Here is a 13718-nt window from a genome sequence, read left to right as displayed (position 1 = left end):
GCTCACATGTGTGTCTGTGCAATGCATTCGTGCTTGGTGCCCAAAGAGATGGTGAGCCTCCATGTGGGGGGCTGGGAATCGAACCTGGGTCCTTTGCAACCACAAGAAGTGCTCTTAACCACTGAACCAATTCCCCAGCCCAAAGAAGGTGCCATATCTATCTCTATCTCTATCTCTATGTATCTATGTATCTATGTATCTATGTATCTATCTATGTATCTATGTATCTATGTATCTATGTATCTATGTATCTATCTATGTATCTATCTATGTATCTATCTATGTATCTATCTATGTATCTATCTATGTATCTATCTATCTATCTATCTATCTATCTATCTATCTATCTATCTATCTATGAATACTGAATACTGCTGCTGTTGTTGTTTTGTCTTTTGAGACAGGGTTTCTCTTATATTGCCAGGCTGGCCTCTGCCTCCCAAGTGATGGGATTAAAGGCCAAGAAGCTGAGATGACAGGTTTGTGTCACTAGGGCAGGTTGAGACCCATAATGTCTCTTTAGCCGTCCAAATGCCCATGTGTCTTTAACGTCCTATGACATTCCCAACGCCGGGCCTCAGCTGTTCTGTGTAAAGCAGAGGCACAGCTCTGCACGGCTGTCTACAGAGTGGCTGAGGCCTTCTGTAGCTACTTGACCTTGGAGTGGGTGCTTCACACCTATGGGCCACGGTTTCTTCTGTCAGTCTGGATGGGGTGGCAGTGCCTCTCTGCCAGGGTTACTTGCTACAGGATTGGGAGGACTCCCCCACACAATCTTGGCTTAGGCTGGCTCGTAGGTTGGATCTGCTGCGAACGCTGCTGCGACTGCACTAGGCTTGTGTCCTGGAGTTTTCTAGGCAAGACCAGGACAGCTTTCTACTGCCCTGCCCTGCAGTGCTCCACCCTTCCATGGACCGTCCCACCTTCCTCATCCCACCATCCTCGGAGAGTCTAGACAAGGGCTCTGGAACTACGCTCAGGATGCTGGGACTTACCTCAGTCCCTAGGCTCATCTCTGTCCCTCCTTCTTCCCTGTCCGCTCTTACTCAGCTTAACTTGCCCAAACCTCACCGCTTCACAATCAGCACACTCTGGGATGGACTCCTGCCCGCCTATAGCAGGGCCCTCGCTGGCCAGCTCTAGGTCTTTACAACCAGCCCCTCCTCCCCCACATACCACGACAACAGCCTAGTGTGGGTTTCCAGGCAACAAGGTGTATCCTGCCACTGTAGTTACTCTCTTGCCACCCTCTGTCTGGCAAAGCCATCCTAGCCTTAGGACCAGGAACTTCTTCCCAGCAAGAATGCGGAAACCCTGCAATGTAGACACAAGCTTACATGTGCTTCTTACAGGGGTCCAGGGAGAACATGGGTGAACTATTGACTGGCCACGGTCACCTACCAAGAGGCGAACATCTGCTTCCTGACCTGGAGTTGAGATCAAGTGACCGTGTGTGTGTGTGTGTGTGTGTGTGTGTGTGTGTGTGTGTGTGTGTGTGTGTGTTCCCAAAGCTCCTGTTCTCCAATCTGACCCAAAGCAAAGGTACAGTTGCCCTCTAAGCCCCCGGAGAAACCTGGCATGCCATTGGCTGTGAGCAGACACAGAGAATGAGGCTGTTGGACATGCAGTTGGTGCCCTAGTGATGGTCAGTGGATGAAGACAGGCTACACATGACACGGTAGCATCTTGCAGGGTTCCAGGTAGACTCCAACCGTGGGCATCTGTGTTAGGGACTCTTTCTGCCATTGGCACAGGTGCTGCGAGAGGTGACTGCATTTTCCTGCTGCTTCAATCCCTGCCCCCCCTTACCCCTTTCTTGCTCTGTGGACACCTGTTGTTTGGGGGACCGATTCTCACTGTGTAGCCCTGCCTGGGTTGTCATAGACTAATGAATGCTGGGATTGTAGGTACACCCTCCTCCTGGCCAAATACAGGGAACCACAGGCCTCAGGGACCAGGCAGGGATATGGGAGACTCAGGGAAGGGAGTAGAAATGGAGTTTGGGTTTCCCAGTGCTGCTGTTAGAGAAGGCTGACAGGAATTCAGGGAAATCCCAGACTGAGGATGACAGGTCAGCCCCTGGGAAAAGCAGACAGGTGGAACAAGGTAACACCTTGCCACAGAAGCCCTGGTAAAGAAGTTGGGTGGGCACTGGGAAATGTATGCTGTGGGTAGCGAGCCCTGGCAGGAAAGTCCAAGCCTGAGCCAGGCTATCTATGCTGCAGAGAGCAGCTTCCACATGGATCCCGACAGTGTGCCTGAGCTCTGCCTGCCAGCAGTCAGGGGCCTTAGAAGCCTAAGGACTCAGTCCAGCTGTTCTCTGGGGTGACAGACCTTGGTGGTGCTCTTAGGGGCATGAGGGGCAACTGCTGGAGGAGCTCCCCAGACCCTGGCATCCCTCTAGCACACTCCCTTCAATCATAGCCCATAGCAACAGTGTGGACAGTGGGGTTACTCATTTGTACAGTTACAGGCAGAGTCAGCTTCAGAGCCTCACTTTCTGTCTCTGAGAGGAGCATGTGCATGTGTGCACAGGAGGGCTTCTGCCTTTGTCCTCCCCTCCAGGTCTCTGTGACCACAGGATTCCAAGTGTGAGGACTTCTTCCACGGCGTGTGTGTGTGTGTGTGTGTGTGTGTGTGTGTTCCTCGCACACTCCAATTTCCTCTGGGTTGGTCTGGACTCCTCTCAGCTTCTGCATGGCAGAATATTCTCCACCTCTAGCAGAGTGGTTCGTGGGTCCCAGGCTCGCTGAGTCTGTGACTCTGGCTCTCTGTATTGGCTTAGTGGGAATGTGTGTCCCTTTCTCCCAACTGACTTTTCCCTTTGGGGAAATCAACACCAACATCCTCGTGTGTGTGTGTGTGTGTGTGTGTGTGTGTGTGTGTGTGTGTGTGTGCATGAGAAGCCATTCCTCTCTCTGGACTTCTTTTGAGTGTCTCCCAACAGCCTCCCGCAGAGCTTCTCTTTGGCTTCTCCCTTCTTCTGTGTGTATTTGAATAATCAGGAGGTGGAGGACCAGAAGGAATCAGAGAAGGCTCAAGGAAAGGAGGAGGCAAGTCGGAAGGGGAAGAGGAAGCCGCAAAGTGCAGGCAGAAGATACTCCAAAGGACAGAGACTGGTCACGGTCCTGGGAGAGGTATGGGGAGGAGAGCTTCCTGGACCAAGAGGGAAGCCTACTCAGCTACTACCAGCTGCCACTGGAGCCCAGAGTTCCTGTCTGCGCGGCTGGACTCGGGATGTGAGGCGCATAGCAATGGGTGGTGCGGAGGGAGGAGCGGCGGCAGCTCCCAGCTGGGGAGGGGGCGAGAGGCACCCCAGGCTCCTCCACTGCCCAGCTGGGGTGCTCCCCGGGAGAATTCCCCGGCCAGGAGAAAGTCACCCGAGGCTGCAGGGCAAGAAAGGGCCAGAGGTGGGAGTGCTCAGAGAGGAAATGGTGCTCAAGAACATCGGGGGACTCAGAATCTAGCGGAGAGACTGGCTGGTCCCCTGGCCCAAGAGGTGGAGTCTGATGAAGCTGACGGTGGAGACCTGGGAGGGACCCTGGACAGAGCCTGAGCTTCTGGCCTAGGATTGACAGCTAGGAGAAAGGAGAACGGGCAGAGTGGTTCTGGAGAGAACCTGAGGTTTTGGGGGTAGGTGGGATCCGAGTACCCTAGGTGAGAAGAAAGGAAGACAGATGTTTGGGCAAAGAAGGGTCATAGAATGGGACCTCCAAAAGACCTGGGTTGAAGAGAAAGGGGTTATCAGCTAGCAAGGTTAGGAGCTTAAGGCAAGGAGAAGAATGGGGCCTAGAGGAGCGCAGGCCCAAGCTGGTTCTCCAGGAAGGAGGGTGGAGAGACGTCTGGGGAGAGGGTCAGAGATGGCTCGGATTAGGAGAAGTGCAGTTAGAAGGCCTTGGAAGAACAGGTGTGAGGGAGGCCGGCAGTGGCTGGGGAGGTCCTCTCGAGAAAAGCACCGAGTAAGCTGGAGTCCCAAGGAGACATGCAAGGACCGCAGCCCTGGGGCCTGATGCGGGTCCAAGGAAAGGGGGTCCTGGGGCAGAGGGAGAGGCGGGACCCGCGGCCAGAGGGAGGAGGATCGGTGCTGGGGAGTGGGATCTAAAGCTGCCTCCCTCTCCAGTCACCCCCTCTTGGCTTTCCCATGTTCACTTCCCAAACTCCCCGGTTCTCCCTGGTTGCCACGGCAACCGCTCCTGCCAGGCGCGGTCACCAAGGAAACCCCGTGCCCGCCTCTCCCCCTCCCCATCGCCCGCACGCCCCCCGGCGGCGGGGAGGAGGGCGTGGGGGAGCGGACTCCCGCCCTGGTCCGCAGCCGGTCCGCCAGCTGCGGTCGCCTCGCCGGGGGCGCCGGTCCAGGTCCCGGCCCGCATCCCGGTCCTGCGTCTCCATTCCGTCCGGCCCCATCCTGGATCCGTGTCCCCATCTAGCCCTGCCCCAGCCCCGTCCTGCCCCGTCCCCGCGCGCCACGCGCTCCGACTCACCGCGGGCTCCGGGCTCCCGGCGAGGGGCGGCATGCCCCGCGGGGTCCGCTCGGGGCGCGGGGCCTGGGCCGGGGGCGTCCTCGGGGTCGCGGCTCCGCCCCCGCCCGGCCCGCCGCCCGCCCGCGCACCGCGCTCGCCGCCTGCCAGCCTGGCCGCCGCCCGCCTCCGCCGCGGCCCCGCCGCTCCCCCCACCCACCCCCCCAGGCCCCGGCCCGGCCCGGCCCCCGCTCGGACGGTGCGGCAGCCGCCGAGAGAAGCCGAGAGTCCCGCGGACGCGAGCGGAATACTGATGCTGGTGGGGAGCGGGAGGAGGAGGAGGAGGGAAGAGGAGGAGGGAGGGCGCTGAGGGGAGAGTGGCCGGGGAAGCTGGGGAGGGAGGGCAGGAGAGGCGGCGAGAAGGGGGAGGGGGCACGGGGAGGGAGAGGGGGGAAAGGAGGATGGAGGGAAGGGGAGCCGGAGCCAAGGGGGAAGGGAGCAAAGGAGGAAGGGAGGGAGAAGGAGAGGGAAGGAGGAGGGAGAAGGGAGAGAAAGGGGAGTGGAGGAGAGAAGGGGTTATAGAAGAGGAAGTGTAAGCGGCGTTGTGAAGGAGGGAGGAGGGGAACGGGGCTCGAACTTAGAGAACTCTGAGACCTCCATGGAATGGATGGGATGAAGGGAACCTGATGGGCACTGCGGAGAAGGTGGGGAAGAGGGAGGCGGGAAGGCTGGAGAGCAGTGGAGGAGACACAGGGATTGGGGGCAGGGAGGCCGGGAAGGAATGGGATGGCAAGAAGAGAAGGAAAGCCAAAGAAGTATAGGGAGAGGGCTGGAACGAAGTAGGAAGGATGAGGGTTAATGCTGTCGCGGAGCCAGAAGGTAGAGGCAGGACAGGGATGCCAGGAGGGAACCGAGGAGGACCTGCCGGTGGGTGGTAAAGAGAGGCAGTACAGCTGGGGAGAGTTGGGAGCTCAGGACAAGGGAGAGCGTTGCCTGGGTTTTCTGGAGCTCCACTGTTAGCCAGACTCATCGGTCACCATTCTAGGAGGGGCTTTGGAGGGAGTCTCATGGGGGGGGGAGTGGGGCCAGTCTTGGGCCTGGCAAGGAGGAGAAAGATCAGGAGTGCTGGCTCTGAGCCCCCCATCCCCCACCCCCCACCCCAGACCTGTCAGTGACCAGGCGCCTGTGCAGAGTAGAGGCAAGGCCCAGCCCCCTACACTCTCACCTTCCCAGGTGAGGGCAGAGGGTGCTGGGACACATGGAGAGGTGTGAAGCTGGTGCCAGCCTAGGAAAGAGGGGGTGGGGCAGGATGCCTGGGAGAGGTCACAAGGGCGCTGCTCTTCTCCACTTCTCTGCGGATGCTCTCACCTGCCTAGCATTGAGGAAGGGGCTTGGGACAGAGGAACCCAGGAGGGCTGGGAGGAAGCAGTTTCACTGCAGCCAGACACCCCAAGTTCTTCCAGTATTAAAGGTAGGCAGATGCTTTCCCTATTTGTGCTCCCTTCTCAAAAGCCTGGCTACTGACTTAGGATAGGGAAAAGGGGGAAGAGTAAGGACCACTTCTCTCAGGGCCTGGGTCCTTATTCTTAAAACCCTTGGAGTCCAAGAGAACAGGAGGTTTACCCTAGCTCTGAAGCAGCAGCCAGCAGGGGAGCTGGAAGGGAAGGGGTTGCACAGTCATTTGCTGAGAGCCTGGACATGTTTGAGAGTGACCTAGAGCTCACAGAAGGGTGAGGTCATGGGTGGGTGCCTTACAAGTAGCTGGGGTGGGTACTGAGGAACATGCAGAGCTGAAAGTCACAGAAGACAACCAAAGAGAGAAGGGTCCAGCCAGGAACAGAACCTACTAGGTGCCTGGCAAAGCCAGGATGAGAGACTTGGTGAAGACCAGGGTCCCTGGTAGCACCACAGATCTGTGTCTGTTTGCTGGGGAGCAGGGTTCTCTGCTTGAGGGTCAGCTGCCTGATGTATGGGCTTGTGGGGGCTGAAGGTCTACACCCCCTGAACATCCAGCCACTAGTTACCAGGGGTCTGGGGCCCAAGGCCAGAGTTCCCAGGGAAGGACTGGAGGACACTGGGGAAGCTGCTGGTTCTCCTGGAATCCCAGGCTTGCTGTCTGGGTGGAGGAGGGTGGCTGTAAGTGCTAGAGGAGGGGTGGGCAAGACCCTGAGCCTGGGCAGCTCACCCTCATTGGACAGGGTAACTCAAGGACCTGTTCCAGAAGGTGCACAAACCATGAAGAGAATAAGAGAGCGGCAAGGAGGAAGAGGGTGGTGGAGGGTGGGGCTGAGGAGACCCCCAGGCTGGGGAGAGGAGGCTTCACATTCAGGCCTGGATGCTGAAGACGGAGTGGGAACAGGCAGAAAGGGACCATCAGATGTCAGCAATGGGGGTGGTGGTGGAGGGGGTAGGGGGTCTGTCTGAAAGACTGAAAGGAGTGGAGACACAGAGAGGCAGGAAGACCCAAGAACAGCAAACATGACGCCAACTTCCATGCCACCCGGTTTTGAGGATGGAGTCCAGGTTTGACAGGCACAATGCCAACCTCCATGCCACCCAGTCCTCCTTCAGCTCTGCCCTCATGTCCTAATCTTCGGCCGAGGCTCGTCCTGATTAGTGGCAACCTTGAGACAGGGTCTCATGTAGCCCAGGCTAGACTCAAACTCACAAGGTAAAGGAGGATGACCTGGAACTTCTGATCCTTCTGCCTCCACTCTCCAGATGCTGGATGACAGCCATGTATCACCGTGACTTGGGCTGAGAACCTAGGGTTGAGAGCAGTCTAGGTGTCTGCTCTGCTGACTGAGTCACAGCCTCAGCCCTTCACCCCTGGTTCACACGGCAGAATCTGTATTGGGTGGGCCTTATAGCTTGGGGTTGAGAAGTCCCAACCCGCCCCCAGGCTTATGCTTTGACCAACAGTGGGTGGCACCATTTTGATGGCTAGCAGAAGTGGGTCACTGGGGTTGGCCTTTGCAGGTCTAGTTCTCTGCTTCTGCCACGTGAATAGCTGCAGCCTCCTGTCTCAACCCCAGGCATCTTCTCAGAAAACAAGGAAAACCCCAGCATCAGGACCCCCATGATGCACTAAAACCCCTCAACACCAAACTTCTCCAGGACTCAGTGAAATCCCCCAACATCAGCCCCCAGACACACTGATCCCACATTGGGCTTCTTCCCCAGAGCACACGGAAACTTCCAACATCAGCCCCCAGAATATACTGACCCCCACATTAAGCCTCTTCCCCAGGACAAACTGAGAGCCCCCAATGCCAGCTCCCCGTAGTATACACTAAAACTCCTCAGGAACTATGAGCGAAAGTGCCCCCCATAAGTTGTTTGTATTTTTGTTCCCAAACCATCAGACCAGCTGTGTAGTAAGACACAGTGGCAGTAATCCTTCAGTCAGAAAGGCTTGAAGATATACATGATGTCAAAACACCAGCTAGAGGACTTCCCGAGGTCTCTGCACCTGCATTCATCCCAGCATCTGTGGGAAAGCCGTGGTGATAAAATGGAAAGGCACAGTGGTGGGCACCAGACATTTCAGCACTGAGTAAGAGGAGAGAGGGCAGCCAGTTCAGCCAGTTCAGCCAAAACAGGGTCAGCAAGACACCCTGGCTCACAAGATTCTGGAGGGGCTGGAGAGATGGCTCAGCAGTGAAGTTCTAGTATCCACATGGCAGTTCATAACTGTCCCTAATGTCGTCTCAAGGGATTTAATGCTCTTTTCTGGCCTTTGAGGACACCAGACACTCATGTGACGCATCTGCATACATACATGAAGGCAAAGCCTTCATACACATACAATTTTAAAAATAAAATAAAAAGCAAAGAACAGCTGAGAAAGACATCTGGCAATGACTTCCGGTCTCCACATGCACATGTATGCAACTACATACATGCTTGCACACACACACACACACACACACATATGCACATAAACACACCTGTGCATACAGGAACAAATACCCACACCTACACATGTACAACATGCACACCCATATATGCACACATGTTCATGTAAACACATGCCTTCATACACACCTGCACTGTATGTGCACATGCACCTGTACATATACATGCCTGTACATATACATACTTGCACATACATGCACACTACATGACTACACATAAACGCAACTGCATACGCAGGCATATATGTACACACACATTGACATAAACAAAACCAAAACCAAGTTAGGCAGTTCATAAGCCCAGCATTGTGAGTTTGAGGCAGGAGGACACCTGAACTATTTATTAAGACCCTGTGTCAAAACACATCAGAAAGGCAAAGGGGGTGCTGGGAAGATGATTCAGTGAGTAGGCTTGTCATCAGGCCTGGTCACCTGAGCTCGATTCACGGAACCTCCGTGATGAAAGTAGGGGAGCTGACTCCCCGAAGCTGTCTCTGCCCTCAACGTGTGTGCTGTGTTGCACAGCAAAACAAATTACTGCTTTGAGTAGAAATCATGTGGCCTTTCAGCCAGTGGCCTGCAACTTTCATGGTGAGATGGGGGTGGGGGGGCTGCAGCGTCTGCTTCACTTGCCTGGTTGTCGTTCCTTGGGTTTTTGCCAGCTTCTGAGCTGATAAAATTCTCAAGGTTGCCATATTGGGGGAAAGCTCAACTGCTCACTGAGAGGCTCTAGGTCTTTAGCCCTCCCTTAGGGAATCAAAGACCAGAACTTCCCAGCCAAGCCCTTCCCTAATTCCTGACTTACAGGAAGTTTAGGACGGAATGAGGTGGTTTTGCTATTTGGAGCCACTAAGTACTGCAGTGTGGTCTGCTGTTACACGGCAGTCAGTGAGGACAGCAGTGAAGAACACGGAGCTCTCTCACTTTATCTTGGCCAATGTGAAGCCATTTTTAGGGAGTGCAAAGTGTGGCTGGAGCGAGCAGGCATACCACCTTGAACCTGAGTTCCACGATATTTCCTACAAGTCTTGGGGAAATGACTGCTTCCCTCTCTAGGGTAGGGCAAATATCAAGTAACCTTGAGAAAGCTACTGTACCAGAAAGCACAGCTATAAATAGTCAGTCACACCAAAAGGACACGAGAGCCCACTGGAATGGGCTCCCACTCACAAATATGGGGACAATGTGAGAGTCAAAAAGAACGAAAGGTTTTGTGTTTGCGTGTGTGTGTGTGTGTGTGTGTGTGTGTATGTGAATGCATGTGTATATGTGTTATGTACATATACACATTATTATGGCCGGCACCATTATGACAGTGCATTTATGGAAACAGTGATACATCATGGACATTTGGCATCTTCTGCTTGTCTTTGAGGCAGGGTTTCAAGTAGCCCAGGCTAGCCTCAGACTCCCTAGGTAATTGAGGATAACCATGAACCCCTGATTGTCCTGCCTTAGCCCATGAGCACGAGAATGCCTTAGCCTTGACGTTTATAACACAATCTGCCTCTAGTTCTCTCTGCTTCCTGTTCTGCCAAGATGTGAAGAGCTACAGTCATGTGAGCAGGCTGCCTCACGCTCTGCAAGCACAGCCATGAAACATAGTCACCTCCTTGACTTCCCTTCCATGACGGACTGGACCTGCAAACTGGGAGCCAAGCAAGTCCTCCTGTGAGTGCTTAAGCTGCTTCTTGTCAGACTCAGGACAAAGTTAGACACTGTGAAGGATCAGCCAGCAAATCCAGGGGATGGGGCATTCTTGAGGATGACCAACATACCAGTCCGTTTAATAAGACTGTGCCTGGTGTTACAGGCCTGTTATCCCAGCTACTCGAGAGGTTTAGACAGGAAGACTGTAAGTTCAAGGCCAGTCTGATTTACAGAATGAGTTGAAGGACAGCCTGAGCAACTTAGGAAGACCCTACCTCAAAATAAGTAAAAAGAAGTCTGGGTAATTCCTGCCTAGAATCCCCCAGGGAGGAGCTGAAATGTGGCCCAGGAATACATCCCCTGCCTAGAATCCTCCAGTGAGGGGCTGGGGGCGTGGCTCAGTGGTAATGCACGTGCCAGGCACATTCGCAGCCCTGGGTTCAATCTTCAGTTCCTTAAGAGAGGAGGGGAGGAGGAGGGAGAGAACCTGCTCTAGTCTGAGATTACAGAGATCACCCAGGTACAGCGTGTTGCTCCTGTTGCCATTTTGGTTTAGAGAATCTTTAACTTTTTTTTTAAAAAAAGTTATTTACTTTTAATTTATATGTCTGCTGTTTTGCCTGCCTGTATGTTTGTGCAGTGCCCATGGAAGCCAGAAGAAGGTGCCAGATTCTCTGGAGTTGTAGTGAGCTGCCATGCAGATGCTGTAATTGAACCCGGATCCTCGTCAAAGCAGCCGTGCTCTTAACTGCTGAGCCATCTCGCTAGCCTCTGAAGCTTCTATTTAAAGGCCTAGGAGATGGTCTTTGGGCAACTGGGGTGGTATGAACTTGGGCTTCCTTAGAAGCATCAAAGAGCTGTTGTCACTGCTGTTAGATGGACTGTTAGATGTTAGACGTCATGACAGGCTGTGCCTCTTCAAATCATAAATCATACAGCCTTCTTGAAGGTTTTGTTTGTTTGTGTATTGTTTTTTGCCAGGTGTTTGGTCAGAAATGAGGAAGGTCCCTGACAGTGGGTTATGGACACTTACCACAATTTCTCCAATGTTGTATGTACCTGAATGCTGCCTGGGAGCGTGTGAGGGGAGATGAGCTGTGTGAACACTGAGGGCTGTTGTCACCTCCAGCCCCTCACTGGGGGATTCTAGGCAGCATAACTCCTTCCAGCATAACACTCTCCCTCTGCACAGCATTTAAGACTGCCAAGTATCACCTGTCTTCAAAAATGGCCATCTCCAAGCTCCTTCTCCTTATAGCTTCCTCTCTGCAAAGACCCTACTCTTGTTCACGTCCACGAAATGGTTAAATGTCTCATCACCTCTGCCTTTGTTTCCTGTTCTTTCCCCAAACACCCGCTAGGGTTCAGCCTTCTGTTCTAGACCACCACCACCATCACACCAGGGCCGATCCAGCGTCTGCTCTTGGCTCCTGTCCTTGCCGAGTGCTTCTCTTCACCTCCATGGGCACTTCTCTAAGTCCTCCATCACCACAGAAGGCTTCTTAGTCTGCCTCTCCTTTCTGGCCCCTAACCCTGGACACAGAGCTCAGGGACCAAGCTCTCTCTGCTCTTCCCTCTCTCCCCCAGGTGGTCCCTCTCTGCAGTGACTTCTTAGGGACTTGATACATTTCCAGTCCGATCTCTGCTCCAGCTCCTCCTTTATTTGGACACACAGATGCTTGATAACTCTTCCACATCTGGTAGGCCAAGCAGAGTTTGCACAGCCGTGCTGCCAGCCCACACAGTGGCTCTACATCAGCCATGCTTATACCGAAGCACACCATCGGCTCAGCTGACGAGAGAATGGAGGAAATCTCTTTACTCTTGCCTGGGTCCAGCCCATCCCCCATCCCCACAGTACTACATACAATAGGTATTCATTTCCAACAGTCCCTTCCCTCCATCACTTCTTAATCGCTGAGCCATCTCTCCACCCCCTTCCATCACTTCTGCTATCCCAGTATCCTAAAGCAAGCTTCAGGTCTCCTCGCTGGCCTGATCATGGGCACTGTCACATCCCTCTGGGCCAGCCTCCTCAGGGTAGCTGGAGTGAACTTAGTGACAAGCAATTACCCTTGGGTTATCTCTGAGGGCAGCCCTTGGTGCTCAACACATCTAACAATCGTAGTCCCCATCCTGGCACTGTCCTGATACTGCTCAACTCCTTCGTCCTTCACCTAGGGCTTTCCTGCCACAGAGGGCTCACACGCCAGCACCTCTGCACCAGCTCCTCTTTGCCTGGTGCCCTCTGTGGACTGGCTCTCTCAGGCCTCGGTCTGATCACCCTCCTCCCACCCCTGACCATGCTCTCACTGACAATAGAGTTTCCTGTTCACTTCCTTGCCACTCACCAAGAGCCCCTTCGCTAGGAGTAAAACCAAGAACCAAGGCCTGTCCCGTCTCATTGGCTATTCCCTTCCCTGAGTCTGGGAAACATCAGGTTCATTAAACTTGTTGCACATAATAATATATGCACTATGTAGCCTTATGTGCCCTCCTAGACAATACCCTCTTGTCTACAATGCCATCTTGCAGGGACTAGACATGATGACTTCTTGCAAGCACAAGCACAAGCACAAGCCCTCTGTGGCTGATGGGTCCTTCCTAGCACCCATGCTAACAATAAATAAATAAATGAATAAATGAATAAATAAATAAATGACAGTCATGGTGCCTACGCTAGTAGTCCCAGCACTGGAAAGGTAGAGAAGGGTGGTCCCTGGGGCTCACTGACCGGTCAGTTTACTTCATTGGTGAGATCCAGACCAGTGAGAGGCTCTGTCTTAAGAAACAAGGTAGCTAGTGCCTGAGGAATGACAGCCAACGGTGTCCTCTGCCTCCCACACAGGTATGCACACACAAACACACACAAGTCCTCTCCCAGCTTAACGAGATATTAGCTACTTTCCTTGAACATTCTGGGTGTGAGGAAAGCTCCCGTGCTTTCTTAGGCCCTGGTGACCCTACGAGGTGGGTGTAAGGAGACCTGGTTGATTTCGAGGGGCCACACAAGACACCCAGTGAGGCAGTTTTGGGGCCCACGCTCACTCTGCAGGACCCCCCAGGCACAGGCTCTCTCTACTCAGCAGTGCCGTTTGTAGACACCAATCGTATACTCTTCATTATAGATACCACATGTTGGGGAGCCCCTGCTCCTGTAGATGACCGAGACATCACATTGTCTCCCTTCTCCGGGGAACAAGCCTGAGACGGCACAGCTGCAAGATGGCTTCGTGCAAGAACTCAACCCTGGATACAGCTATTGAGGTGACTGTAGGCACTCGATACTGGACACAGCCCATGGGGTGACTGTGTGCAAGCATTCATCATGGAGAAAAGGACTGGTCCTCAAGGGGGAGAGACAGGAGGTGATCTTTCCTTTCTCTGCACTCCTGAGAACCCCATGCTGCCTTATAACAGCAAGCAACGTGTACGGGGCTTCGACCATGAGCCCAGAAAGCAAACACCCATCTGGAAGATTCTGAAGGGAGTGGAACTTGCAGTGTGGAGAGGAGCTACAGGATGCAGGGATCAACAACCAGTGTAGGGATCCAGGCTCAGACTTGTAATCAAGGGTATGGATGTCTAGAGCGGGACTCCGGAAAGCCCCAGAGTGAGGAGCTGCCTTGGGGAGAGAGGCAACTGCAAATGAGAGGCATGAAGTGCTTGGAGCCTGGTGTAGAGGATCTGGTGT

General features: G+C 54.0%; 2 protein-coding genes across 6 annotated transcripts in view; one reads left to right on the top strand and one right to left on the bottom strand.

Moving 5' to 3' along the window:
• The window catches only part of Lrrc4b (leucine rich repeat containing 4B), a 34274-nt gene extending 29653 nt beyond the window's left edge, over positions 1 to 4621 (bottom strand). The window contains exon 1 of the mRNA XM_006229055.4: positions 4482 to 4621. The gene's annotated coding sequence lies outside the window, so the exon portion shown is untranslated. The remainder of the gene's footprint in view (positions 1 to 4481) is intronic.
• On the top strand, positions 2993 to 10972 carry LOC108349570 (uncharacterized). Of its 5 annotated transcripts, none has more exons than XR_005499045.2 (3): positions 2993 to 3137; positions 9888 to 10045; positions 10665 to 10972. XR_005499045.2 is itself a non-coding variant. In XM_039100938.2 (3 exons), the coding sequence occupies exons 1-3, from the start codon at positions 4513 to 4515 to the stop codon at positions 10708 to 10710; spliced, it is 468 nt and encodes a 155-aa protein (XP_038956866.1). In that variant the 3' UTR covers positions 10711 to 10972. The 5 variants fall into 5 exon arrangements, 1 of the variants encoding a protein (XP_038956866.1); XR_005499047.2 differs by having other exon boundaries at positions 3010 to 3137; positions 9914 to 10045; XR_005499046.1 differs by lacking the exon at positions 2993 to 3137 and adding an exon at positions 3159 to 3499.
• Positions 10973 to 13718: the final 2746 nt, after the last annotated feature.

This window comes from Rattus norvegicus, chromosome 1, assembly GCF_036323735.1.
Source record: "Rattus norvegicus strain BN/NHsdMcwi chromosome 1, GRCr8, whole genome shotgun sequence".
NCBI lineage: Eukaryota > Metazoa > Chordata > Mammalia > Rodentia > Muridae > Rattus > Rattus norvegicus.
Note: the sequence above shows the minus strand (reverse complement) of the source record. Positions and strands in the feature narration are given on the sequence as shown.

Bases quoted from the DNA above. Each gene is read 5' to 3' on its own strand.
- LOC108349570 (XM_039100938.2), top strand. From the start codon at position 4,513: ATGCCCCGCGGGGTCCGCTCGGGGCGCGGGGCCTGGGCCGGGGGCGTC. The intron at 4,777-9,887 runs GTGGGGAGCGGG...ATCTGCCTCTAG, and splicing joins CGAGCGGAATACTGATGCTG to TTCTCTCTGCTTCCTGTTCT. The intron at 10,046-10,664 runs GTGAGTGCTTAA...ATGTTTGTGCAG, and splicing joins GGAGCCAAGCAAGTCCTCCT to TGCCCATGGAAGCCAGAAGA.